At 55.8% G+C, this 26,381-nt stretch overlaps 1 protein-coding gene across 6 annotated transcripts in view; it reads right to left on the reverse strand.

Annotated features, from left to right (window-relative positions):
* The window catches only part of OSBP2 (oxysterol binding protein 2), a 159,448-nt gene that overhangs the window by 18,263 nt on the left and 114,804 nt on the right, over positions 1-26,381 (reverse strand). For all 6 annotated transcript variants that reach the window (XM_036221035.1, XM_036221034.1, XM_036221038.1 and 3 more), the window contains one exon: positions 12,836-13,092. In XM_036221035.1, coding sequence (XP_036076928.1) covers positions 12,836-13,092 — 257 coding nt within the window. The remainder of the gene's footprint in view (positions 1-12,835; positions 13,093-26,381) is intronic.

Below are 26,381 nucleotides of genomic sequence, written 5' to 3' on the forward strand. Positions count from 1 at the left end.
TCATTCCACAGACAGTGAAACTGAGGCTCTAAGGCAAGAGTCAGCAGACCCAGACCAGAACCCAGGGCCTGAACCCAGAGCTCTGCCCTCCTAAACTGCTACTCCTGTGAGAACCGTGTCCCACATCCTTGCTTTCCCACAGCCCTAAGCTTAGCCCCAGGGCCCAGTCAAGTTAGTCGCAGGTCCTGCCACCTATCTGCTGATCAAAGGAGGAGTCCTAACACTATGTGGGCTCTGGATGGCTTTGCCACTGGCCCAGGCAGTGGCAAAGTGCTGGTTTGCTATATTTCCCAGGACAGCTGACAGGCCGAGCCAGGTGTACGGGGCATGTCAGAAACTTGCCAATAGGCCTGGCGCTGGTGGAGGAGGCACACCCTCATGTCCCGGCACGGGCACTGGGCCCACTGCTTTAGGGAAGTCTCTTGTCGGGTCCTCCTGTCCCCCCTGAGACTGAGGCCCAGGGAGAAGGGACTTCCAGGTCCATAAGGAGCAAGCAGAGAGGATTCTGGGTCTGCCTGGCCCCAGAGCCATGTTCCCCCCGCAGAGCCAGATCATGTTCACACAAAGTGTGGCCCCTTTGCCTGTCTGCCTTGGAATGAGGGTGCAGAGGCCCAGCCGGTATCACACATGGAGCCTTATTATGGGCGAGACATGTGATGGCTGCTTAATGGTTTCCCAGGTTCTTACTGGTCTGGGGGTGCTCTGCCCAGTGGCATGTCACCTGCCGCACCCCAGCCTGGCCTGGAAGCTGCACAAGGCCCGGCGCCTCTGCCCCTGTCCTCCCTTGGTGCTGCTCCGTCCTTTCTGCCGCCATCACTCCCCGTAGTCATCTCTGTGAGTTTTAACACGGATAGCTGCTTTGCTTTCACGTAATTCATGACATTTAAAATAAGACTTGTAAAAGAGGCGCAAACAACAGCATAAAATTGTAGCCAAAGATCATGGTAAATAATTCCCACAAACTCATGTCAGAAGGTGCTATACAGCCTCTGGGCTTCCTAACAGCAAAGCAGGAAAGATGATCTTAGCGCAAAGATGAATTAGGCTTCCTGCCTCCTGCCTTTGATGTTCATGAGCCTGAAATACTTTAGAAATGACCATTTTCTCTTCCAAGGGAAAAGTGCTGGTTTGCTGTATTTCCCAGGACAGCTGACAGCCTCTCACAGACCTGGCCCCAAATCCTCTGCAGCCTCATCTCCTGGGGCCCCATCCCTCCCCACACCCTCACACAGGGCCCACCAGCATTGTGTCTTCCTCCCCTTCTCTGGCTCAATCCCAAATACCCTTGCTTATCCTGATGCCAGCCCCTCCTCCCTCATGCCACGCACCTACTGTGGCTCAGGGCTGTCTGGGGGCATTCTCCTAAGCACTGAGGTAGCCGTTTTAATAGCGTGACAGAGGAGGGACTGGAGGCTCAGGGAGTTCAAGGGACCTGGCCAGGGCCACAAAGCAGTATGTATAGGATCTGCATCCAAGTCCTCACGGACCCCATAGGCAAGTCTCCTAGGGCGTAGGTGGTATGGTATCTGATGGCCTACTCGGACTGCAGCTGGGCTCCTAGAGATGCTCACTAGCAAGGAAGTTGGAGAAGAACCCTGTTCAAGCAATGGGACCTAGCCCTGCCTCAGCCACGCCTGCTTCGCACCACTGTGAGTCCCTGCCTCTGGGGATGTTGCCCACATAGCCAGGGCTGCTGGCTGATAACGTGGTTGTGTGTGACCTCCACCTTGCTGCCACTGCAGGACAGGCTGGTGTGGATCAGTAGGGAGACAGAAAGTCAAATCCCTGGGACGGCTGTGGCCTCATATTGGCCACATGTGGCTGGGCATACGAAGTGTCAGAGTTGCCTGAAAAGTGGGGGCAGAGTGGAGGCTGCTGTACCACAATGTTTAGGGGCTGGACCGGGGCCTTTGTCACTGCCACTGGGGGGTGGGGGGATGGGTTGTCTGCAGCAGATGAGCTACCCTGGTCACTCTGTGGCGAGCCCGTCTGCCCCCTCCACCCAATGCACCTACCTGGTGTCCATCCCCAACTCCCAGGGTTTTCTCTGGTGCTGCCGGCCTTCTTCGGGCCCCATCCTGGCCATGCAGCAGAGAAGCAGGAGCTGGTTTGGCCCCTCTGCCTGGAATGCTGAGCTGGGCGGTATGCTGTATGCTCCCTAAGCTGGATTAGGCCTGGGGCCCAGCAAGGGGGCTGGCGGGGGGCAGCTTGCATGGAGCCCAGGGAAGGCCTGACTGACCCGGGCTCTGCCACAACTCTCAGAGAGCTATTGCTCAGCCCTGAGTGGAAGGAGTACCTTGGGCACCAGGAAGCCCCCTACCCACACAACACTCACTCCTAAATCACGCAAAGGCTGGGAAACAGGCGGAACAAGGAGCCCAGCATCTGGGCCCCTCACAGGCACTGCCTCACTGCCCACCCTGGGCAGGCCCATAACCTCCTGGGGCTTGGCGTCCTCATGGGATGAACGGAGGTCTGAACCCCAGGACTCCTACGGAGTCCCCAGTTCTGTGACCTGGGGTGATTGTCCTCAGGATGGATTCCCAGCTTTGCTCCTTTCTCTCACCCTCAGAGCTTTTGAGAGGATCCCGAGATGAAGAGGCATGGGGACCTGCAGTCAGTGTGGTTCTACCTCTGCGGGGAGGGTGGGGAGCCCACTGAGCCGCACAAAGCAGAATGAAAACCAAAAAGCCCGGGATGGAAAGGCAGCTCCCATGAGGAGCAGACCCTGCTCAGCAACAGAACGGGGGGCTGGCAGACCTCTGCCCACAGGGGACTCCCCCCATTCCTGGCCGGGTGAAAGGTACTGTGAGGGCTGCCCAGCCAGGGGAAACCACCTGGGGGTGAGCTGTGTGAGCTCCAAGGGGACCTGCTGCTGGTCACCCAAATAGGTGTCCCCATGGGACAGGCACAGAGAGAGAATCTCTGGGCTGGAAACCCTTGCCCAGCTGTGCCCAGGAGGAAGGAGGACAAACTCTAATCGCGTTTGCTGTTCTTAATCCTAATCCTGACAATGACCTCATCGCTTTCCAAATGTAGGAGGGCAAGCAGCGTGTGGGTCAGCAGGCCTGAGTCCCCTGCCTGTCCTACATGGGGCCCAGAAAGGGTCTCAAGGGGGGTCTGCAGAGCCAGGACCCTGCCCGGGACTGGCCTTCAGTGGCTGGTTAGAAACCATCAGGCAGTCTCCTGCACCGTCACTGCCCTCCTAGACAGGGACATGAGGAAGGTGCCAGAGAGTGGCTAGACATTGAGGTGGGCCGCCCTGGGACTCACAGAGGAGGTGGGAGCTGGGCCAAATGCCTGCGGGTTCCAGGCCGGTCCTACAGGGGCCAGCTTGGTGACTGGCTCTGTCTCCAGCCGTCAGCACACAGCAAGTTCCGGTAACCCTGGACGCAGAGAGTATGGGAGAAAGGGCCATGTTTCTACCTGCAGCCACCTAGGACTTGCCAGGTGCTTGACCGCCACGTGTCTGGCTTCTGGGCTCCCTGGTAGGTCGGCCCCCAGACCCGCTGCTCTCTGTGTTGCTGGGGCTGAAGCTCCCCACCCACCATCCACCCCACCACACTGATCCTCACGTCACCGGTACTGCTGTGGACCCACCCTCACCGGCCTGTGGTCTTAAAGGGGGAGAATAGGAGAAATAATGGAGTCATAGTCTCCCTGGACCCCTCTGCATGGCCAGAGGCTCACACCAGGTGACATATCAGGGTTGACAGGGTCTCTCCTCCCCCTCCCACCGAAGAGCAGCTGGCTAGCCTCACTACATACCTCCTCAAGATGGGAAGGGGAGGGGCTGAGACTAAGGCCAGGTTGGCTGGCTCAGAGGCTGCCAAACTAGAAGAAGCACGGCTATCTCAGGCCTCTAAGACCAAGAGTAGGGACTCCTGGAGCTCTGATATGAGTGTCCTGGGCTCAGATAAAGGGTCTCTCTGGGTCAGGATCAGCCAAGCTACCATGCTGTGTATCTACCACTGACCTGGCTCCTTGAGGCTGAGCAGCTCCCAGGGCTGGGCTGGGCTGGGCTGGGCATGTGCCTTTGAGCACTCCCCACTCAGCACAGGCTGCCCAGCACACACAGGGGCCAGCCCTTCCCCGACGCCAAGGGCATGGCCATAGCTTCTCCTTGATGTGACTGGCAGCATTGGGGAGGCAGATTTTAAAATTGGATTCAAACTTTAAAATAGCCCTTTCCACATTCAAAATAGGTTACCCCTTGCACACAGGAACCAGAACCATCTGGCCAGCAGTTTGCCAACTGATTTTAAACAGTTCTGGAGTCTATTTTTATTCATTTTCCCAGGCCCCCAAATGAGCAAGCTGTCAGCAGAACAGTGGTCAGCTGGACAGGAACCTGCCCACGGGACCGGATGAATGAGGCGGAGCAGCCTCGGGGGCCCTCGCCACTGCTTTGCTTGGGTGGGTGCGAGGAGCCCCATGTGATCTCCAGAGTGGGCTCACAGAAGCCTCAGAGCATTTCCAGCAGAAAATAGCTCCTTCTGATCTGGGTCTTTATTTCTATGATGCCCCAAATGTGAGGCCTTGGCTCCGAGCTGCTGCCTCTACATCTGCAGACCTGCGGTGCCTGCCTTTAACCTGTCTCCACCAGTCCCCATTCATCCCTACGCGCCTCTGTCCCTGATTCCCACTCTGGCGGTCTCCACTGCTCTAATGCCTCTGACCAGCCCCTCTCCGTGCTCCCTCCGGCACTTTGCTCTGCTTTGCGACTCCCTTCAACTGGAGTCGGAGCCAACTCCCTCCCACTCTGGCTGTGCTGCGAGGTCCTCCCGCACAGGCTTTCCCAAGTCCCTGCTGTAGGAGTTCGAATCCCCACCCTGCAGCCCAAAATGTGTCCCTTGTGGGCCTTCGCTGGTACACTGAGGGACCCCCAGTGCAGTGTCTGTCTTATCTGGCCCTTTGAGGTGGGCATGGTGGGCAACCTCCCTCTCTGTTGGCTAGCACCCCTGCTGCTTCTGTCCCCATCATGTACCCTGGCTGTGTTTGGTTTCCTGTGGGGCTTGCCCACTGCCCAGCCCTGCTCACCAGGGCTGCACAAAATCTGTTCCTGGAAAAGGCCTTCCTGCATCCTGCCTGGACCGGTAGGACCAACCAGTGCCCAGCATCTGAGGGCTGGTGGGGGCAGGGGGCAGACAGTAAGGGACTCCCATTCTTCTAGTAGTTCAGGCCCACACCTGGCCGTCCTTCCTGGTGGGCCTGGCCTCTCACCCTCACAGCAACTCTGCTGGCCTTCCTCAACACACAGCAGCAGCTAGCTTCTCACCAGCTCCTCTCCTCTAGGATAAGCCACCACCCCTCCTTAGGTGACAAGAAGCACCTCTTAAAGGGTCTCCACCAACCTGCTCCTGGTTCACATGAGCCCATTCTCCAAGCAGCAGTGAGCTCTTACTGAAATGCGGGTTGGACCATTCTCCTTGGCGGTGCAAGCCTCATTCACAGTGAAAGGCAAAACACTCTCAGCAACTATGTACAAGGTCTCCTACGACCGGGCTCCTGTCTCCCCGGGGCTCTCCTCCCAGACTTCCACTGCTCCTGGCCTGCCTGGTGCAGACTCATCCCCCACCTCCCTCCACGTCCCCCATCCCACCCCTCCCCTCCAGCCAGTCTGTGCTCTGACCTCTCACCCCACCCCACCAGCTTGCCCTGTTTCCTCCCAAGGTCATTTTGCCTCTGACATGCCCCATCATCTCTAGTTACAGCTCCCCAGGCTTTGCTCACTAAGCACCCAGGGCCTAGACCAAGACCTGGCTGGACCATGGAGAGATCATGCGAGGCCACTTGTGCCTCAGCGTCCACCAGGAGCCGCACTCTGCTCTGTTGCAAAGTGCTCAGTGGGAGTGAGCTGCGCTGACCTGAATCACAGCACCTGAGGGCCGTCGGGGTCATGTTTTGGAGGGGCTGAGTCCTGGTCCTGCACGAGCCAGCAACTCTGAGAAGCCTCCCCAGCTCAGGTGTGGGGCTGTATCAGGAACAGTCTGCCTCGCTCAGGCCCTACCTGTGGGACCTGGAGGAGCAGCTGGCGAGGAACAAGCCCACGGGCTGCCAGCCCAGCGAGGGGCCCAGCACTGCAGAGGGAGATGACCACCAGCGCCTGCCAACAGCTCTCAGCGCCTTCTCTCCGGGACTGTGGCCGAGAGGAAGAGGAGGAGATGTGGTGGGTAACTTAAGGAGGTCCCAAGGGCACACGGGGCAGGGAAGTGAAAGTGAAAGTCACAGGAGCAGCAGTTTTCCCACCAGGCTCGGCTGCCTGGGCCTGCGGACAGAACCTGCTTTCACAGGCCAGGACGGGGAGGCTGGCCCGGGGTGTGGGGGTTACACCCACATCACCTCAGGGCAGGCTCGCCCCCAGAATGACCATGCAACACTGTGGGTTCTGCCTTGAGCAAGGGCCGTGATGGATCAAGGGTAACCCATGGGGAGCACAGGTCACCCAGAAGAGCCCTGGTGTGCACAGCTTCAGCTCTTCTGCGCAGACCGGATGGTGGCCCAGGAACTGACGGCTGTGACCCCAAGTGCTCATACAGCAGCTGGGCCTCTAACCCTTGGGCAAAATGACCTCTCTGGGCCTCAGGGTGCTACCTGAATAACACAAATGATGACGACGGGGAAGCTGTAATGACACCGACCTCATGTGGTTGTCGTGAGGAGCAAAGTAATGGGAAGAAGGAGGGGTGGGCTGTGCTTGTCACACCACCACTATCCTGGAGGCCTGTCCTTCAGACCAAGGCCCTCTGCTTTACCACAAAGATAAATTTATAGAAAAAAAAGAATAAAACTGGAATTTTTTTCACTTTATGGAAACTAATACCCTAAGCATGAGATAGTAATATGTAGTTAAGTCGATCATTCTCCACGTTAAACTACGAGTTAAACAACTCGACACCACCAGTCAAATCCCGGTTCCCAGGCTTGGGGTCCCCACACGCAGGCCGGCAGAGCATCTGTGCCTGTGCGCACTGTGGTTCCGGCTCAGTCTAAGAACCAAAGTCATTTCTAGAGCTGTAGGTTCCACTTAATTGGCGAGCTAATTCACAGTTACCCAAACAGTAATCGAAGCAGGGAATTGCTGGGCTGCCTTTGATCAGACTTATAGAATCACCCACTAGGGAATTCTGCCAGACACTAAGCAATTCATTCATTTGCTCCTGCGTTCCTTCACAGCCCATACTCTATCTCTAATTCATCTGCTGTAGCTCTCACATGCTGGGTATGGCGTGAGGCATGGAAACCCCAGGCTACCAGGACTATGAGGGAGACCGTGCCCCGTCTGTGCAGGGGGCCTGGCCCAGCAAGGAGGATCTGCCAATGCACTGCAGTACAAAAGTCCGTGAGATGCCACGGACTTGCAACAGCGTGGCGGCCAGCGGTGTTGGGTGTGAGGATGTGGGGAGAGTGTGGCAGGGGAGAGGGCTGTCTGGAAGGGAGGATGACACCCAGGGTTGACCCAGCTGGGTGGACTATGAGAAGGAGCCCTGGGAGCAGCTGTGGGCTTGTGGTGTTGGTGGTGGTGGGGGTGGGGGCATCCCAGATGAGGTGATGTCCGTCTGAGGTGTGACAGATGGACAGAGGCTGACAGGCTGTGGCCACTTCAGATCTGGTGAGCAGTCCTGGCTGGCAGGGGACACTGGGATGGGCAGCCAGCAGGGAGATGAGACTGGGGAGGGCCTGCTGGGCCCACAGGGGGCACTCAGGAGTTATGTGAATCCCACGCATTTCTCCCTCAAGGCTGAGGAGAGAAGGGGATGTGTCTGCTCCCCTTTCCAGGGTAGCAGGGTGACGAGGCCGCCGCCCACACAGATCTTCACCCAACAACCAGGTCCTGCCCGTGGGGCTACCACGACTGGAGAACTGTCCACAGAGGCTCAGGAAGGGCAACTGGGTGGGTGGGCTTTGGAGATAAACTGGTGTGGGTCCCTGACCCAGAGTGTCACTTATGAAAAACTGTGTGAGTAAGAAGCTCAGCACCCCCCTGCTCACGGTCATGGCCCAGATGTGGCCACTCGTAATATTTTCTTTCCCGGCCTGGCAGAAAGCCTCCTTTACCCCTCCGGACCCCACTCTGTGACTACTACTTCTGCCCCCTGCAGGCTCTGCTCTGGCTAACGGGACACAGAGCTGGCGCCCCAGACTCATATTCCTGCTGGGCTGTGGTCAGTTGGGCCCGAGCCTGCTTCCCAGCTGACTGTGAACCTCCCAGCCCCTTTACAACTTGGCCTTTGAGTGTGAGCTTCTGCCCCTTCGTAACTACTTCTCGAGAAGGCCACACTGCTGAACCTACGTGTAATGAAGCATCACTAAGCATCCTCTGGACCGTGAGCTTCAGAAACAGGGCTAAGTCCCCACCTGGCACAGGCCCAGTGCAGCTGCTCAGCTCTGGGTTCAATTTCCATCAGGCCGGACATTCTTAACCGCATGAGCCATGTGCCCACGCTTTGCTATGTGCTGAGAGGGGAGGGTTACCCTGAGTTCACCCCAGTGCTGCTGACCTGCTCAGATGCTGTCCCCAGAGGGCCCCTCCAAGGCCCGCCAGGAGCCACCCTCTGAGTCCTGCCAACCAAAATTAGAAGAAGAAACAAGGCTGGGGTTCAGGATGATGTTCCCGTGAAAAACGCAATCATGATTTAATTTCAGAAAGTGCTGTTCCTATTTCTTGGCAACTAGGCTGAGTCGTTCCTCTGCAAGGTGGGGTGCTAGGGTGGCATGGGGTGGTGATGAGTGGCCACGCAGCTGAAGGCCAGGTGCAGAGCCTTCGCTTTCTCACCGAGCTTGTTCAGGTGAGGAAATGGGACTAGAATGGTTCTTTAATGGTAATGTAGCAGGCAAATACAAGATGTGGGCTACTTGGAACTTTTTTCTTGAACTATGAGACTCACTATGACAAATCACATACTGGGCACACCCATTGGGCTACTGCGGGAAATAGGAGAGTCAGACCTGAGCCCGACCCTCAGGGAGCACAGAGGCTGGGGAGGGGGCAGACATCAAAATAACAGGCTAAACGTCACACGGTGGGCTCAGCACGGCCCTGGGTTCCAGCAGGTTCTAGCCGAGAGGAAGAGCTTCCTAACAGGGAGCTCAGAAAGCCTCCTGGCTGTGGTGACATCCATGTGGAGTTCTGAAGGATGAAAAGGGATGCTCCAGGTATCGAAGGGTGGGGAAAGAGTATTCTAGAAGGCACAGCACAGGCAAAGGCACAAAGGGGTGAAACACTGTGGGCCTGTTCAATACTCCTGATCCAGAAACCGCCTAGGGGCATCTTGTTCCCTCGGACATCTACAGAAGGGGCCAACGTCCACTTGAGGTGAGACCACTACACCGCCCATTGGGGAGCAGCGGCACAGCAATGGGCCTCGTCACTGACCAGGGTTCCTGGGATCTTGGATATTGGCTGGAGAGCCCCCTCCCTGCCCTACTGAGAGCAAAGAATCTGACGGCTTCTGACACTGATGCCCTTACCCAGATGTGAAGGAGGTTTATCATTGTCCCTCTACTTTTCCCCTGAAGGCTAAACGGCCTCAGATTCTTGGTTGTCTTGGGGAAAAGTGAAGATGAGGCAGCTGTCCCCTCCCCATGTGGGAAGGGTACTGCTTGCCCAGGGCCCTCTGAAGTCCCTGCAGGTTCTAACTGGCCAGTCGTCCCTCACTTTCTGCTCCACTTCCATGACCCAGGCTCGGTCAGAGCCCACAAGGCAGAAAACCCACAGCCATTCACCCTTCATAGGAGGCCTGTGGGAATAGAGTCCCCAAGGCCCAAGGGCTTCTGGGAGCTTCCCCATGGAGGGCTCACATGGGGGGCGGGGCAGGGGCAGGGCGGGGTGGTGGCGCTGCAGCAGGATCCCAACAACAAGGAGAAATATTTCCTTCCTCTTACAGTGGGACCTGGAGGGATCCAGGGGATGATGGCTGGTGCCTTCTGGGGACAGCTGGGGGTGGCTCCTATTCATCCCAACTCCCTAGCTTCCCAGAAAGGGCATGGTGGGGCTGTGGCCCAACAGTAAAAGGCACCCCAGGGACCCAGGTCCCTGAGATTGGGGGTTCGCCTTGGCAGATGAGAGGCCACACCCTCCGTGTGCTGACCTCAGAGTAGGAGGGGCATCTGCAGCCCTGGGGGCCTCAGGTTCACCAACTCTGAGAGCACGGGGGTGGGCCATCGCTTCCCCATCAGGCCACACAAGCCTGGACTTATGTCCTGGCTTGGCCACTTACTGACTGGGTGACTGTGCAGCTCAGGTAACTTCTGAGTCTCGGTTCCTGCTCTGGCGCTAACAATACCTAATGGTGCTAATGAGGTTGTAGGGAGGGTAAGTGGTTCTGGGTGTGAACGGGGCTCCCTCTGGGCCTCGGAGGTGGGAGCCAGATGGTTGCCTTAGTTACAAATCCTTGGTCCAACCTCCTCCTTGTAACAGGGATGGAGGTCAAAGCCTGGCCAGGGGTGGAGATGCTTTGCCTAGGTGACCCCTCTGCACACAGCAGGGATTTGGACATTTAGTGTCTAATAGCTGTCCAAACTGCGCTCTCAGAACTGACCTCGTTCCTGCCAGGTGAAAAGCAGCCATCGTCAGGGAGCGTCCCTAGAGAAACACCGGCCTCTGCACTGGCCCGGGCTACAACATGGGGCCAGCACCTCACTTGTCTGTGTCCCCTTCCCCAGTGGAGGTAGGTGGGGAGAAGCCCTCACGTCAGGTTCACATTAGCAGGTGAGCAGAGCCCAGCCCAGAGCGCGGCTCTCCTGTCACTCTGGTCTGACCCTCCTGGTGCCAGAACTGCGAACAGGCTCATCATCAACCCCAGGGGCTACGCTTGGGATCGAACAATTCATCATGCACTTAGATGGTGAGCTGTTTTTATGGCTTCACAAACACAGATGAGACTCTGATGCCTGATAAAAGACTTTGCTAGAAACGCCAGCTGCGAAGCTCATTATCTGGAAAAAGCTAAAACTGCTTACTCGAGACAAAGTGGCTTCAGTCTTGGCAGGCTGGGAAGCAGTGCCAGGGAAGCTGCAGGGGGTGGTGGCTTCAGGGATGGATGGGGAAAGACGAACGCATCATTATGTCATTAAATGCTTAATATCTGTGCCAGTCCCTGGAAGAAGTGCAGGGACCTGGGCCCCTAGAGTCTGGGGACCATAAGGAGGCCAAGTGGGCCAAAAGTGTGGGCACAGGAAAATGAGAGTGGCAATGGGGCCAACAGAAAGGGTGGCCCCTGAGCTGCAGTCCAGCAGCCTCTCCACACGCAGGTGCCAACTATACCCCTGAGCTCTGTGGACAAAGGTCTGCTGAGCTTAAGAAGCCGAGTACCTTTGGGCCACGTACACCCAGTCTGGGAGAAGGGTATGCCTCCTCAGCCTCAGGCCCCAGGGTGGGGATTCCTGGGGCTTCCTTCTGTACCTGGGCCACTTCAGGCCCAGAGCCTATCTCTGGTGGAGGCAAGGTAGGTGGGGGAGGTAGGGGTGGTCCACCCCATACCATGCTGCCCTCAGACCCAGTCGAAGCAGGCTTGGGGCAAGTCTTAGATGCCCAGGGTTTTGACTTGGGATCTTGGCCTGAGGTGGGCTCTAGCTTCCATCTTCCCCTGGTCCCTGGTGTTGGGCCGACCTCACCCCCTTGCTTTGGAGGCTGGGTCCCCCACCTGGGGCTCGCCCAGGCACCAGTACTGACTATTATCTCCAGCTAGCCTGATGGCCTGCCCAAACCATGTTCTCTGTACCTAGGCTGCCACCTCTGCAGTGGCCTGAATTTCCCCTACATCTCCTCTTTCTGACCCCCTTGCTCCCAGCATGCCACCCCTGGCCCAGATGTGTTCCTCCCAGAGGGTGTGCTGGGGAGGAGGCTATTGCATTCAGACCTGTATCTGGAGGGTGGTGGCCTGGAGGACACAGAAAAAGGAGGGGCCCGGAAACATGGTTAAGCATTATATTCTCCGCCACCGTGGAGAGATGTTCCTGGCTCCTAGTCATAGTCACGTGGCTTCCAGAACCCAGTAGAGAGCAGCGACTCCTGTGGCTGTGCCTCTCAGTTTACAGACTGCCATTACTCATTTGGCTACTGTCAGGTTGGCCTGTCCCATGGCAGCCTCCGCTCTAAAGCTCTTTTGGCTAATGGAACCGCAATGCCACTCCCCGCCACATGTGCATGCCCGCCCCCACTCCCCCACCGCGCCCCCCCCCCCCCCGCCCCCCGCAGTCCCGGTCCTGTAGCACTGCCTTATGTCCGGGAAAAAGCAGTAGCAGCTGTTGTGGGCCAATGTGACAGTGAAGTCTCTACTATGTGGGCAGAGCCAGCTGCTCAACCGGGGGCCCAGGCCTGAAACACCTGCAGCCTCAACCAGATTCCACACCCAACTCTGGTTTTCACCAGATAGTTTAAAAAAAAAAAAAAAAAAAAAAAAAAGAATGTTCTTGCCCACCAACAGCCACGTGGATAACACAGAGCAGCAGTCCCCAACCTTTCTGTCACCAGGGACTGGCGCTCCTAGGAGAATCTAATGCCTGATGATCTGAGGTGACGAGCTGAGACAGTGATGCTCGCTCGAGGGAGCGGCTGCAAATACGGATGAAGCTTCACTAGCTCCCCGCCCTGTGCAGCCCAGTTCCTAACAGGCCACAGACTGGTACTGGTCTACCGCCCAGGGTTTGGGGACCCCTGACATAGAGGATTGAGAGTGCAGGAGGGAGCTGGCTCTGGGAAATGACCTGAAGCCACCAGAAACAAAGTCCTGGTCTATCAAGGATCCCAGCCACCCATGTATGGACTGAGGTGCTGGTGACAGGGAGCCACTTCCCTTTCGGGGAGCCCTGTGTCAGCTGGGACAGCACTTACGTTGATCATAGCATTTGATGTGATGCGGAAGAGGGTGGCCCGCTCATTCACAGCCTTCAGCTTCTCACTGCTCTCGTACGGGATCCTGAGGCCGTCCAGCTCATTCAGGGAGCGCTGGAGAGCGGCGCCATGCTTGGCGATGAGGTCATTGCACGTGCTGAGGTCGCCTAACTTCAAGGAGAGGCTTCGGATGGTGTTGTGGAGTTCGCTCTTGTCAGCTGGGGAGGTAGTCTCGTCGTCGTCGTCCCCAGAGTCATCTGTGGAGTGAAGCGGAGTTGCTGTGGTTATTAGTGACCGACGAGGTGTGAGAGGCCTGCCCAGCCTGGGCCCAGGAGGGAGGAGCAGGTAGCACCACTCAGAAAGGAGAGTGCCCTAAACGGTGTCAGTTCTTGCTCCGGGCCAGGGCGAGGTGTCTACCAGCCTTCCCTGGGTGGGCACTGGGTGGGCACGGGCCCTCCCGAGTCAGTGGGGAGGGATGTAAGGGGGGACGAGCTTGAATGACAGGGCTTGAGCTGTGTTTTGGAGGGGGCAGACTTGTAGGCACCTGCCCACATGCAGGGCACCAGCTCCCCTAAGCTGTGACGTGCAGGCAAGGGTGGGCTGTGCTGGGTGGAGAGGTGGGGACTGCTGTGTAGGAGCCACTCACATCCCAGGCCAGAGACCCAAATAAAGCCTGGCTCTTTCACCACATCACGGGCCCAGCTCAAACTGACCCACACTTTCTGCCAACCTTACTTTCCTCTCCACTCCCAGCCACACTCAGCCACGCCCAGCCACACCAAATTGCCCTCTGTTCCGTTCAAACACGGGGGCACTCAAGCTTGGGGCTTTCTAATTTTGTCCCCATTGCCTGGAACCTCTCCACCTCACTTCTATTTTTTAACTTATTATTAAGCAGTACGCTTTAGTAAGCAACTCTGAGGGTCCAAGTTCAGGTCCAACTGCTGGGGACACCTCCCCCATCCCTTCAGAGGTCTCGCCCCTGCCCACCCCTACACTAGCATGTCTCCAAAGACTGCTTGAACATCCTCAGGCCAAAGTCACGGCTCCCCCCATCCCTGCTTCCACCTTATTCCATCCTACTTTTGGTCATCACCCATCTCTTCTAAATGTCCAAGGCCACACTCACTTATAGAAGGCCACTGGCTATGGCCTCTCAATGATGGCCTTGTCACTTTAGGAACTGTGCCATCACCAGGGGACAGATGAGGTAATAGGCTTGGAGAAGTGCAGTCATGACCTGGGCCACCAAGCCAGTCTGCAGCCCCCCAGGGCCACTCTCCTCATGCCAGGCTGCTGGGGCTTCTGAGCCGGCCAGGTGCGTGCTCAGTCTCCTCCCCCTCCCATCCTCTCTCACCTCTCTCATAGCTGTCCAGGTGCCCTCAGTGAGCCCCTTCCTGCAAGTCTGGGGTGCCTCAGATCCCAGCATGCTGCCCACCCAGCCTGTCTCTAAGGCGTCACAGCACTGTGAGGGCCTTTAGGGTGGGCGGTGGGCAGCTGGCCTGGGCCCTGTTTCTGCTTTAATGCTGAGCATGGGAAAACCAAGAGGCTAATACCAGCCCGTGAGTGCCAGAGCCCGTAAATGCTGGGGTGTTTCTCAAATGCCTTCTTTTAGAAATAATCAGAAAGAAACTTTTTTTTTTTAGATGAAGGAAATCTATAACTTAAGATACAACATTATTTTTAAAGGTGCATATTGTGAGAGAACAGATTTCTTCCCATGGTGGGCAGAGTGCATGGGGGTGGCCACAGCTGAGTCAACTGCTCTGAGTATGCCCTGAGCCAGTGGCAGTGCCAAGCCAGCCGGTGGCATGGGGCCCAATCGAGAGGGGGCTAGGGGACAGTATGCACTGCATACCTTGTCCCCACCAGCCATAGAGGCCTTGGGGGCAGCATCCTCCCCCGCCAGCCAGCCCAACTACAGCACTGAAATGATCTCCAAAATGTCCCAGTGTCTGGAGACCGCACGTGCTGGCCAGGCTCTGCATCACTGGCTTTATCCATGAGAACACTGAGCCTCATGATGGTCAGCAGACCTTGGCTATTCCTCCTGCTCTGCAGGTGAGAACAGTTTCCAAGAAGAAAACCACAGGTTTAGGGTCCTGCTCTTAAAGAAGGCAGAGCTGGATCTGAATCCATGTTGGTCTGAATGAAAAGCCTTTTTCTCTCTGGATTGCCTTAGAAAGGCTCCAACAGCCTTTCTGGGTGCCAGTCCCTGGGTGAGGTGCTGCCTTCGTTGATGACCCAGTGAGGTAGGTCTGTGGCAGAAAGGTAAATTCAAATTGCCCAGGGCCACGAGGCAAAGGAATCCTGGATCATCTGGGTCTGCCTGGCTTCAGAGCTTGGGCTCTGAGTTACAATGCAACTCCCTGTCACCTCTCCAGTTTCAGTGTATCTAACAGCTAAAATGGACAGCCACCAACCAATCAGAACAGCTGCCACTGACACTGAGAGGGCCACGTGGGGGCATGCTGGCTGCGAGTCAGCCTGAATGTGCTCTAAGCAAGAAGCGATGAGAAGCACAGCTAGCCTAATTCTGAACATCCTTCTCCGGGCGTGCAGAGGTGGGGGCAACCACATTTCTATTTAAAATGGTCATTAAGCAATACACCTTAGTAAGCAGCTCTTACAGTCCTAGTTCAGTCCAGCTGCTGGGGACACGGGGACGTGTTTGCTCTGCTCCCCAGTCACTGGCTATGTCCTTGGGGGGGGGGGTGGGGGTGGGATGAGAAAACACACAGGTCAGCGATTACTGACCAGCACAGTTTGTCCTCTGGGAATGAGCAGCAAGAGTCCCTCCCGGATGGACAGTGAGATCAGAGAATAAGGGCTGGAGGGAGAGAGAGAGGGAAGGGTGGGGCGAGGGAGGCGGTAAGCGCGTAAGTGAATGAATGAACAGTCTTAGGTGCATCATGGGAGGCCTGTCCAGGCCCATCGGTTCTCAGCGGCATGCACAGAGATGGCAGGTCACACCCAGGATGGTAAGGTCTGGAGAAGGATGTGAGTGAGCAGTAGGGCGGGGCACGGAGGAGGTAGTTGGAGGGTGGAGATGGTAAAGTGCCTCTGGCACAGCCAAGGGGCCTGGGTGAAAAGGAGCGTGTGGACATTTGAGCTGAGGCCCATAGGACAGATGAGACTGGTAGCAAGTGGCATGAAAGGCAGACTGGAGGGACTGAGAGGCCAGAGGTCTGGTGGGGCTGGGGCGGGGATGGCCACAGGAGGCCAGGGGCCGGAGAGAACAGGACCCCCGAACCCAGCCCAGATGTGTTGATGGCAGCACCTCTCCAGCTCCTAGGCCATGAACGACGGCCAAACTCCCACGTAGTCTCCACACCTCACCAGTCCTCAAGGAGGAGGGGGTGGATGTCACTCAGAAGGTGACACGTGGCCTAGCCTCCCATACGCCCCCAGTGTTTTGTGCTGTTCGGATATGTGCTGAGCATGGCAGTGTGAACACCCGCTCAAGCCTGGGAGGAGGCGGAGCTGAACTATGAAGGGGACTCTGCTTCCAAAACAGTGAATTCAACCCACGCTGAGTCCCCAAGTCTCAGTTTGTGGTCAAGGGTCCTTGTACGGGGCCAAACCACACTGGACAGACAGGCAAAACTCCATATTAGAGACATAAATAAAACTACTTAATGTGACATTCCTCAAACTGGAAAAAAGAATGATGGCATTAAATTAGCTCATGCTTTCTAAAGGATAAACCAGCGGATTCCCATCAAGAGTCATTGAAAATGGCCCCTTGGCTTCCATCACCCACTTCTCCCTCTGACAGAGACTCCACTGATAGGAGATCTAGTTCAAAGGAAGGAAGACATTTGTATGTACAAAGCTGTTTAGGCCTGCAGTTCTCAGGTTCATGGTCTTGCAGATTCTAAAGCTTTTAAGACCCCACATTCTTTCTGTTCCTACTTCCCACAGGGGATAAAACTCAGGAACAGTGAGCATGAAGAGGAATAAAATAACAAGCCACATCACAACAACACAGCAGACACTAAACTATCCACAGAGGAACAATTCTATAGAAATTGTGCGACTATGTTAAAACAAGTATAGCAGCAGCTGAAATCTAGGGCCAAGACAAAGCCACACTCCCAGGCACAAAGGAGACCCTCGCCTGTCTCAAAGCCCATGTAAAGGCTAGGACTTAGCAAGCTGAGCAGGGACGGGGCTGCCAGGCTGCTCTGGGGGTGGTATAAAAAATGAGAAAACAGGATGGATGCCTGAGTTCCTGATTCATGTTGAGCTCTGTTGCTTTGTGTGGCCGTCTTCCTTCTCAGAGCCTCAGAGTCCTCATGCAAGGGCACCAATACCAACCTCATGGATCTGAGAAGGACCTAGGTGCCAGGTGACCCCCATCAGCTGGAATTATCACCAATACCACCACCAGCAGCACCAGCACCATCAGCAGCCACCACACTGAGGAGATCTCTGTGTACTTGGCCTGGGAAACAGGCTCTAATGCAGGGAGAGGCACACCCTGGTTTGCATGTTCTGACTGAACTCAATGCCTCTCTGTTACCTTCTAGAAAATGCTGGTCCTTTAAGGAGACAACAAAAGAAGAAAGTCTACCTGAGAACTACGAGGGTGAAATGTTTCATCATCCAGGGCCCAGTGCAGGCTGGGAAGTAGAGACTGGGAAGGAGCCAGCAGATCCCTCGTAGATGGTGCTTCTGCATAAGGCTCAGGAGGGAAGCCAGGAGTAGGGGGCTGGGAGACTGAAGTTGGTGTTGCTGAAGTGCTGAGGTGTGGAGGGAGGCTGGCTGGGGTAGTGAGATGGTCCCAGGCTGAGAGCTGTGGTGACCCGTCCATCTCCTCTGCCTGTCCCTCAGGGCTGCCATGGAGAACATCAGAAAATGTCCCTATCCTCTCCTGGCCCCCCATTTCCCTGTGAAATAGGCATGAGGGTGCAAGGGATGGGCGCTGGCCTTGGAGGCCCATGCCAGTGTGAGGCCCTCAGGCCACCACTGGCCAGAGTCCTCGGTAGGCTTCCTGGAATCTCCCTCTTCATCTGGAAGCAGAGATGACAGTCTCCCTGTCCCTGGGCCTCACACGGTGGCAGGGTAGCTGCCTCAGCTTCTCCCCATCTTTCCTTAAGTCCTCAGGTGTGCTCCGGGAGGCAGGGAGCAGCCATAGCCCTTCTTGGTGATCTCCAAGAATCCCCAGACAAGGAAGGCATGGCTGCCCCATGGTCCCGCCCCCACATGGCTGGTGTTGAGATCCCCTGGGTCATTCAGACTCCTCCCCAGGAGTTGAAGGTTGAGGTTCCCTGGCCTTGGAGTCACTACTTGTCTGGCTTCTCCTTGTTTAGTTGCTGCTTTTTTCTTTGTCCAGAACAACTGGTGGAACTTGCAGGGAGGCAGACTCTGGCTTGTCAAATAAGGAACAAGTGTCTAACAGTGAGGTGGCCCAACAGGACAAGGGTGCTCCCAGCATGGAGGTGATGGAGCCGTGTCAGAGCCTCCTGTGCAGCATGGCTCCCGGCCACCGCCGTCTTCTGCTCCGCTAGCTTCCCCCACTTTCTTCTCAGTCACTGTCAGCTGATACAAGGTGGCAAGAACATTCCTAGCTGCCGCCTCGGCTATCAAGTGACACCACTCATGGAATGGCCAGGACAAACCCAGGAGGGCAGACTGGCCTCTGAACCCCTTCCAGAGCACGAATGCCTTGGGTCACGCCCATTTCATCCAGGCCCACACCTTTGTTTTCCAGTGCAAAAACTGAGACCCAGAAGGAAATGAAGGGCTTGGCCAAGGTCAGATGCTGGAGCAGCAGCAGTGGCATCTGTAACTGTCCCTGTTGAGCCCCTGCTCTGATGGGTAAGGCCTAGACCTTGGACAGGACTCTTCCCAAGTGGCTACGATGCATTTTCTGGGGGCGCAGATCCTGAGTCCCTGGGTGGATGATCCCGAAGCCTGGCCCACTTTCCTGGGAAGCGAGTAAGTGGGGTGACCACTGCATGTTTCTCCTATCAGAGCCCCCTCTCCAGGCGGTGGCCTGCTGGCCTCTGATCACATGCCGTGTACCAGCTGCTCACTTTGGGAGCCCATTGCCTGAATTCTGTTGGATGCTCATGTCTACAGGGGCAAAGAGTACTTTCCCTCACATCATGGGGCCAGGGGTTGGGGAAGGCAAGAGCCAACAGGAGATCAACCACCTTTGCTGGCAGTTGGTGTGAATGAGGAGCCAGTTAGAGGAGCTAAAAGTACACACGGCATCTGCTTGGTGAGGGTATTTCTGCCCATCCTTCATGTCTAATCGTGACCCCTGTACCCTCAGCCCGTCTCCCTTCTCTCCAGGATACACACTATCCTGCTGGCCCTGCAGTGACCCTCACCACCCACCTCTGCTAAGCTCCCTGCAGTCAGTGGCTCCACTTCAATCATTTTTTTTGTACCCAGACCTAGCCTGGGTCTCAGCAGCCTGGGAAGCCAACTCTGGAAGAGACAGCTTCCCACTGATCAGCGATGAAACAGCTGGGTGGGATGGCAGCATTCTGCAGCTAACGACTTTGCTAATCTCATTGACAGTAGCAGCAGCAGCCTCAGCTCATACAAGGTGATGGCACCTTTGAAAGCACTCATTCAATTCTTGCACCCTTAGCATCCTCACTTTACAGGTGAGTAAACTGAGGTTCAGAGCAGAATGGGCCCTATGGTGAGTGAGTGGTGAAGCGGGGGCCTCTCCTCTCACTCATGACAACCGCTTCCTGTTGCTCAGAGCAGGCCCCACCAAGGGGACCTCTGTGCAACTGGCCTGGGGAACAAGCTGTAACGCTGGGGAGGGGCACTCACTGGTTCGCGAGATTATGTGGTGATTTCCCATCATGGAGTGAGCCCCAGCGCTTACCCTGCATGGTGATTTCTCTTCTTTACGAGATTTATGAAGCATCTTCTCTTGCCTTCTCCCTACTGGCTTATGTTGTCTCACTCTCTGCCCTCTCCCCTCCGCCCCTCCCCCGGCCCCCACTGTCAGCCTCACCAGAAAGAGGGGAGAGCCAGAATATTTGCACTGGAGGGGCCTGCAGAACCATCTCAACAGGAGGGCTGCGCCTCTGGGTGGAGACCCCTGGACAGCCAGAGAAGAGCAAAGTCAGAGCGGGAGCCCACATTCCCAAACTATTGGCCTCCAAGAACAGAGCCCACATAGGACGGACCCCGGGGAACCGAAGTGGCGGGACTGATGGAAGAAGGACTGGAGAGCTAGATGGGCAGTGCCTGAGCCAAGAGGCAGGGGACTCCTGCTGCCTGTGCTCCGGAATTGCCAGACCCCTTTGCCAAGGACCAGCCATTTCCCTTGCCTCCCAGCAAGGCTGCCGGGGTTTCTTTCTAAAGCTTTGCTCTGTCTGTCTGTGTGCTTGTGATCCCGGGGTGCCTCTAAAGTTCAGAACAAACATCCACAGAAAGGTGACTAAGCAAGAGACCAGCGAGTTGCTCAGCCATCTGCAAGGCTGTGGCTTCTGAAACAGGGACACCAGGCATGGGGGATAGAGCCGTTGACTCTGCTTTTCACCTTCCCCAGGGACAACTGAGAGCCACAGGGTGCCTGCACCTTCTACTGCAAATGCCTCCTCAGTAACATCTGGGGAACTCAGGCCTGACGATTCTTTGGCCAGTGGTGCTCTCCAGCCTCCCTAGCTAAAGTGACAAAAGCAAACAGCAGCTCTGGCCTGTGGAGCATGACAAGAACAATTGCTCCAGCCTCTAAGCCAGATGCTGAGCTTGCTATAAGGTGCATGTAGCTGTGGGGATGGTGGGACCACTTGGAGCAGACGACTGTGGAATACATGCTCAAGCCTGTCCTCGGGCATGACCATTTCTAAAAGAGCAACTATTCCTAAAATAGACATCAATTTTTACCAGCTATATGCAAGAATGAATCCTCCTTTTAGAAGACAATAAATCCATAAAACTCAGGTTACTGATGTGTTACAAGGCAGCAGTCACAAGTTCTCCGTCCATCCTGGCCAGGCCAGCGGTGTGTGGCAGTGGCCTCTCACCCACAACAAGTTTCCCGAGTATATTGAGTTTCTAACCTTTAGTGGCTCTACTGGGTTGGTTACTGTTCCTCAAAATTCTTGTTTTTTTTTTTTTTTTTTTCCTGGAATTTCAAATGTGATCTTGTTTATAAGGGTTGCGGTAGATGTAATTAGTTAAGATGCAGTCACATTGGAATAGGGTGGGTTCTTAATCCAATATGACCGATATCCTTATAAAAAGAGGAAAAAAGACACAGAAACACATGTGACGACATAGACAGACACTGGAGTGGTATATGCCAAAGACGGCCGGCAACACCAGAAGCTGAGAAAGGCTTGGAACGGATCCTCCCTGGGCCTTCAGGGAGCATGGCCCTGCTGGCATCTTGATTTTGAACTTCTGGCCTCTAGACCTGAGAGAGAATAAACTTTTGTGGTTTTAAGACACTATTTTGTGGTCATTTTGTTACGGCAGCCATGGGAAGCTAATATTGTGGCTTAACACGATACACACTCATTATCTGACAGTTGTGGAGGTCACAAGTCCTAAAATCAAGTTGGTAGGACTGTGCTTTTTGTGGAGGCTCTAGGGGAAAATCTGTTTCTTTTTGCCTTTTCCAGCTTGTAGCAGCTGCCTGCATTCCCTGGCTTGCAGTCCCTTCCTCCGGCCTCAAAGCCAGCAGAGTAGCATCTTCTGATTAACATCCAAGCTCTCTGATTCTGACCCCCTTGCCTTCCAGATAATCCAGGCTAATCTCCCCAAGTCAAAATCCTTAACTAAACCACATCTTCAAGGTCCCTTTACCATTTAAGGTAACATATAGATTCTGGGAATCAGGACATGGATATTGGAGGCCATTATTCAGCAACCACACTGAGCATCTGTGGCTGAGCGGAACACCAGGTGTTGGTTTACTGTCCTAGGGTGGGGGTGGGAGGGCCCCCGGCTGCTCTCCAGTTAATCATTGAGACTCCTACTTGGGCACGGAGACCTCACAAGTCCCTCTGTCCTCCCCTCAAAGCCTGGCACATAAGCCTCCTGACTAGTCAGAGAGGAAGCGGGTCTGGGCCAGGGAGTCCGGCTGTGATGCTGCATGGCCTTCGTTAATACACTGGGGATATTAATGCCTCTTCTGGAGGAGCACGTGGCCAGTGCTTCTGCAAGCTGGGGCTTACTGATCCCAGCTCACCAATATCCCCGTCACCTCGATTGGCACAGTTCACTTTTGCACATAATCAGTCCTGAATTTACTTCAACTCAGAAGCTTCTGTGTTTGCTGTGCCCCAACCCCTGCTCCCCACTCAAGGCTTCCCTTGAACCCTTGAATAGCCTGCTCTAGCTGAGGAGCCCGCGGGACACCCACACCACGGCTGGGACCCTCTTTCACCCTCTTTCATGGAGAGACTCCTGGGAAGGAGTGAGTTGCCGTGGAAACAGCCAGCTCAGTAGAGCCAGGTGAGCTATTTTTAGAAATAGAGCTTTCTTTCTTTCTTTCTTTGGAGGAAGATGGATCAAATTTCTGGGTGGGAAGTCCTGTCAGGAGGCAGCTTTTGAAAGTGAGAAACAAAGGCCCACACGGACTGGTTTTGGATGGGGGCAGGGTGGTGGGAGTCAGAGGTCCTGCAGTCACCCCATTTTGCATTGTCTCTTGCCTGTTTTTCTGGGGTACCTGGCTTTGCCCTCAGCTGCCCATGAGCTCCTCTTGGGCAAGACACAGAATGACCGAGTGGTCCCCTCTCCTCACATACCATGGCCAGATATGAGTGCGAACGGCTCTGGCCGATAGGGGGGCCTCAGGGAAGATGAGGTCAAGGCTGTGGCGAAGCCCAGCGCTCAGCCCTCCCTCTGCACCCACATCCGGCACTGGGCTGGACAAGTTTTGGGGGCAGGTAGTGCTGAGATGGGTCCTGAAAGAGGGACAGGACTACAGCAGAAGGGGACAGGCCTATGGAGGTGGGGGTATCAGCAAAGGAGCCGCAGTGGGGTCCTGAGCAGGGAGCATCATTCAGATGGCTCATCCACCTCTGGTGCCGAGAAGGCAGGGACCCCGTGCCCGGCAAGGCCTGGCGCGGCGCCTGCCAGCATCCCATCTCCTTCCCCCTCTTTCACTCTTCAGTCCATCCAGTGTCACAGGTGGGGACCCTGTGGCCTCAGTGCTTTCCCTCTTCTGTGCCATCCCTGGATTTCCCTCTTCCTCTCCTGTCTGGCAGATGGTTGCTCCCCTGAGGCCCAGTACTAGTCACTTCGACTGGGCAGCTGCTCTGAGCCCTCACACTCCCTCCATTGGGCTTCCCAGCACTGGACCCCTTGACCAGCCTCCAGCCAACGGATTAACATCCGAACATGTAAAAAGAACATAGTGACTTCTTGGAGGACAGGGGTCATAGCTTGTTCATCTCTGTAGGCCCAGTAAGCCAGGTACCGGGGCCACAGGGCCCTGGGAGGAGACAAAGAGAGAAGCCTTGCGCCACTCCCTGGGAGTAGGGGGAGGAGGCAGCCACACAAGGGGACCCGAAAGCCATCTGCAGGGTGGGTGGCATAAGGCAGGCGGAGGCCCACAGACAGCCAAGGAGTGTCACTGACTGGTGGTAGGAGGATGGGGGTTAAGGGACATACACTATCTGAATGTCTGTGTGTCTTTGCTCACCCCAGGCTAGTGCCACTTGCCCTTTCCTGGCCCTTCTGAGGCTCCTCAGAAGGGCACAGGAAGGGTGGTGAAAGACCTCCCCCACCCCCAACCAAAGGCAGGGCAAGGGTACCTGTGGGCTCTACCGCACTGGGGACTGAAACCAACTTGTCCAGCAGTGGCTGATGGGCACTTATGTCATCAGTAGGACTAACCTTGACCCAGAGGTGCTCCCTTGGGCCGGCAGCATCATTAATGGGGATAGGTATTGCTAGCTTCCCTCTCTGCTGAGTCTGAATATGCAAGACAGGGAAGGGACAAGGCCTAACCCCTGAGCCCTAGCAGCTTTCTAGCTGGTGGTCTCAGCCCCTGAATGACCATACCTCCCTGGGGCTTGTAGATGCTGCAGGGGGGAGGCAGGGTGTTCCTCCTGCCCTGAACGTACTCATCCCTTCCTGAGTGCTAAGGACATGCATGGTACAGGGAGTTCATCCTTTTTTTTTTTTTTTTTCAGTCTGGTTGTGCAAAGAGACTCGAACTGCAGGGCCTCTGAGGAGACACAAACAGCAGGTGTCAGTTTCACGTGAGAACCGTCTGGGCGTTGCACTCTTGGCAAAAACAGCCATTTCTAATCTGCAATGTCAGATCCTCAAACATTCAATTACAGCAGGTTTAGTGATTTCTATTTAGATTTCGGGACGTTTGTTAAGCTGCCGGAAGGTGATCACAGAATGCAATCAGCCAGATGCTGAGAACAGACAGAAAGAGGCCTCGAGGTAGGTCTATGGGATGTCAAATGACTTCAGCGGGTCTAGGAGTGAACAGCAGGGTTGCTCAGTGACCGCCTCCTTTGTACTTCCATATGTTGTGTCACTCCTGTGTATGACACGGTAGGTTGCAAGAGTCACACTCAGAAGAGGAAAGGGTGGCATAGAGAGTTAAGGATGGTGTTCAAGACCCAAAGGCTTCTAAGTGGCAGATCTGGGATTGGCGGCGCAGCCTTTACAGAGAGCCTGGTAGCATCTGCCACCCCCTGGCTCTGGAGGCCGAGACCAGAGCAGCTTGCCCACACCCAGCCCTGAAATAAAAGTGGTCCTGCCAGTGTCCTCTGACCTGGCCTGGTTTGGACAAGCAGGAGGCAAGCTCTGCCTGGGGGGTGGCGTTGGTCCTCTGGTCCCCTGTCCCAGAGGAGGACCCACTGGCACTCAGGCAATGGGAAGAGGGAGGCTGAGAGGTCTGGGTGCTTTGAGAAAACAAGGAACCCGAGACCATGGGCAGGGAGGGGACTCAGATAGGCGCCCCACAGATGCATATTGCAAGAGGGTGATATGGTGACGGTGGCATGAGACAGGGTGCAACTCCGGGGAGAGGGAGGAGCAGGAGCACCGGGCCGGAGCACTAGGTACGGGCGGCCCTGAAGTGCAGTGCCTGAGGCAGGTCGGAGGCCTCAGTGCTGGAGCATGAAGCAGCAGCACCAGGTCGGACGTGACGGGGAGCCACCGAGGGCCCCTGGGAACAGGAGTGGCTCCTCTGAGGCCCTGCCAACCCTTCCCAACGGGGAAACCCAGAAGAAAGTGGGCCTGCCTTTCCCGGAGCAGGTCCCGTGGGACAATGCAAGGAAAAGAAGTCAGTGACAAAAATAAAACAAAAAAACTGGAAAACAGGACTATACCCCTCTCCTCAAGGAGGTAGGTGATCGAATGAATGTATGAACCTCGGCCTTGAGGACACTGGAAGGCATGCCAGGATATAATCTGATGGAAAATCAGATAATAATAAATAATAAATTGCAAAACCCTGGCAGGCGGATGGGAAACACGAGCCAGAGTACCAGCATCATCCTGACCTTCACGGCCCTTCTGTGGTCCATCTACCCTCCTCCCTCACTGGGGATCAGCACAGGGGTGTTGAGGGCATCCGGAACCCTGTGCAACCACATTGGACTCTTCCGACCACTTCCCCAGGAGAGGGATGCAGGGGAACCACCCTCACCACGGTCAGCTATCAAAAAGGACAAGGTGGGGCCTCAGGGATGGGTACCCCAGGCTGACATGGAAACTGGGTTTGGCTTCTATTCCACCACAACTGCAGGGGCAGAAACCTCACCCCACAAACATGAATCTGTAGGTCAGTATCTGTGGTGGCTGAATATCTGATCCTCCCAGAATAAAACACTCCCCAGGACCTCTGGTTGGCATGAGAGGCCAGCAAGCAGCGGAAGACTCCGCAAACGTTTTGGAGGGCAAAGGGATGTACCTCCTTTCCTCTCACTGGAGGGGGCAGGGGCGCAGGGTCAAAGCTACAAGCCACAGCAAAGGGAAAAAACAAGTGCATGAGACTGAGCGACTGTTAAGATGTCAGGACGCCCACGGAACCGGGTGCCTGCTTCCCTCAGCAGAGGGCTGTGACCCCACGGCCACAGGATGTTCCCAGGATGAGGAAATGGCTCTGGGAGCAAGGCCTCCTTCCCTCCAGGGAAACAAACGCTGGCGCAAAGATGGAGTATAAAAATAGAGGCATGTGCTACCATTATGGCATCTACTGTGATGCTGAAGGTAACCTACCGCCCGCAGCCTCCCCCAGCTGGCAGAGCGCCCAGTCCACCCTATAGCTTCCACCCTAACTGGGGTTTTCATGGGGTCTCCTCGAGTGAATTGGGATACCTGTCTAGAATCCAGCACTACAGGAAGCTCTGACCCTCCCCAGGGCCTCCAGGCCCACTTACCTGCCCCAGCTGGGTTTGAGTTTCACCCCAGGACCTAAGGTGCAAAGGTGAGCTGCTTCCCAGCCAACCCGAGGCAGGTGCAGGAAGGCGGAACCCGGTATGGGCTTGGCTGTTATACTGCAGCCCACTCCCCCGGTGTAGACTGACTGGGTTGGGGAGGCACTGCTGCTCTCACCTCAGTCCTCATTTAGTGGGCACGGAAGGAGCTGGGA

This window comes from Rousettus aegyptiacus, unplaced genomic scaffold, assembly GCF_014176215.1.
Source record: "Rousettus aegyptiacus isolate mRouAeg1 unplaced genomic scaffold, mRouAeg1.p scaffold_m13_p_5, whole genome shotgun sequence".
In the NCBI taxonomy this organism is placed as follows: Eukaryota; Metazoa; Chordata; class Mammalia; order Chiroptera; family Pteropodidae; genus Rousettus; species Rousettus aegyptiacus.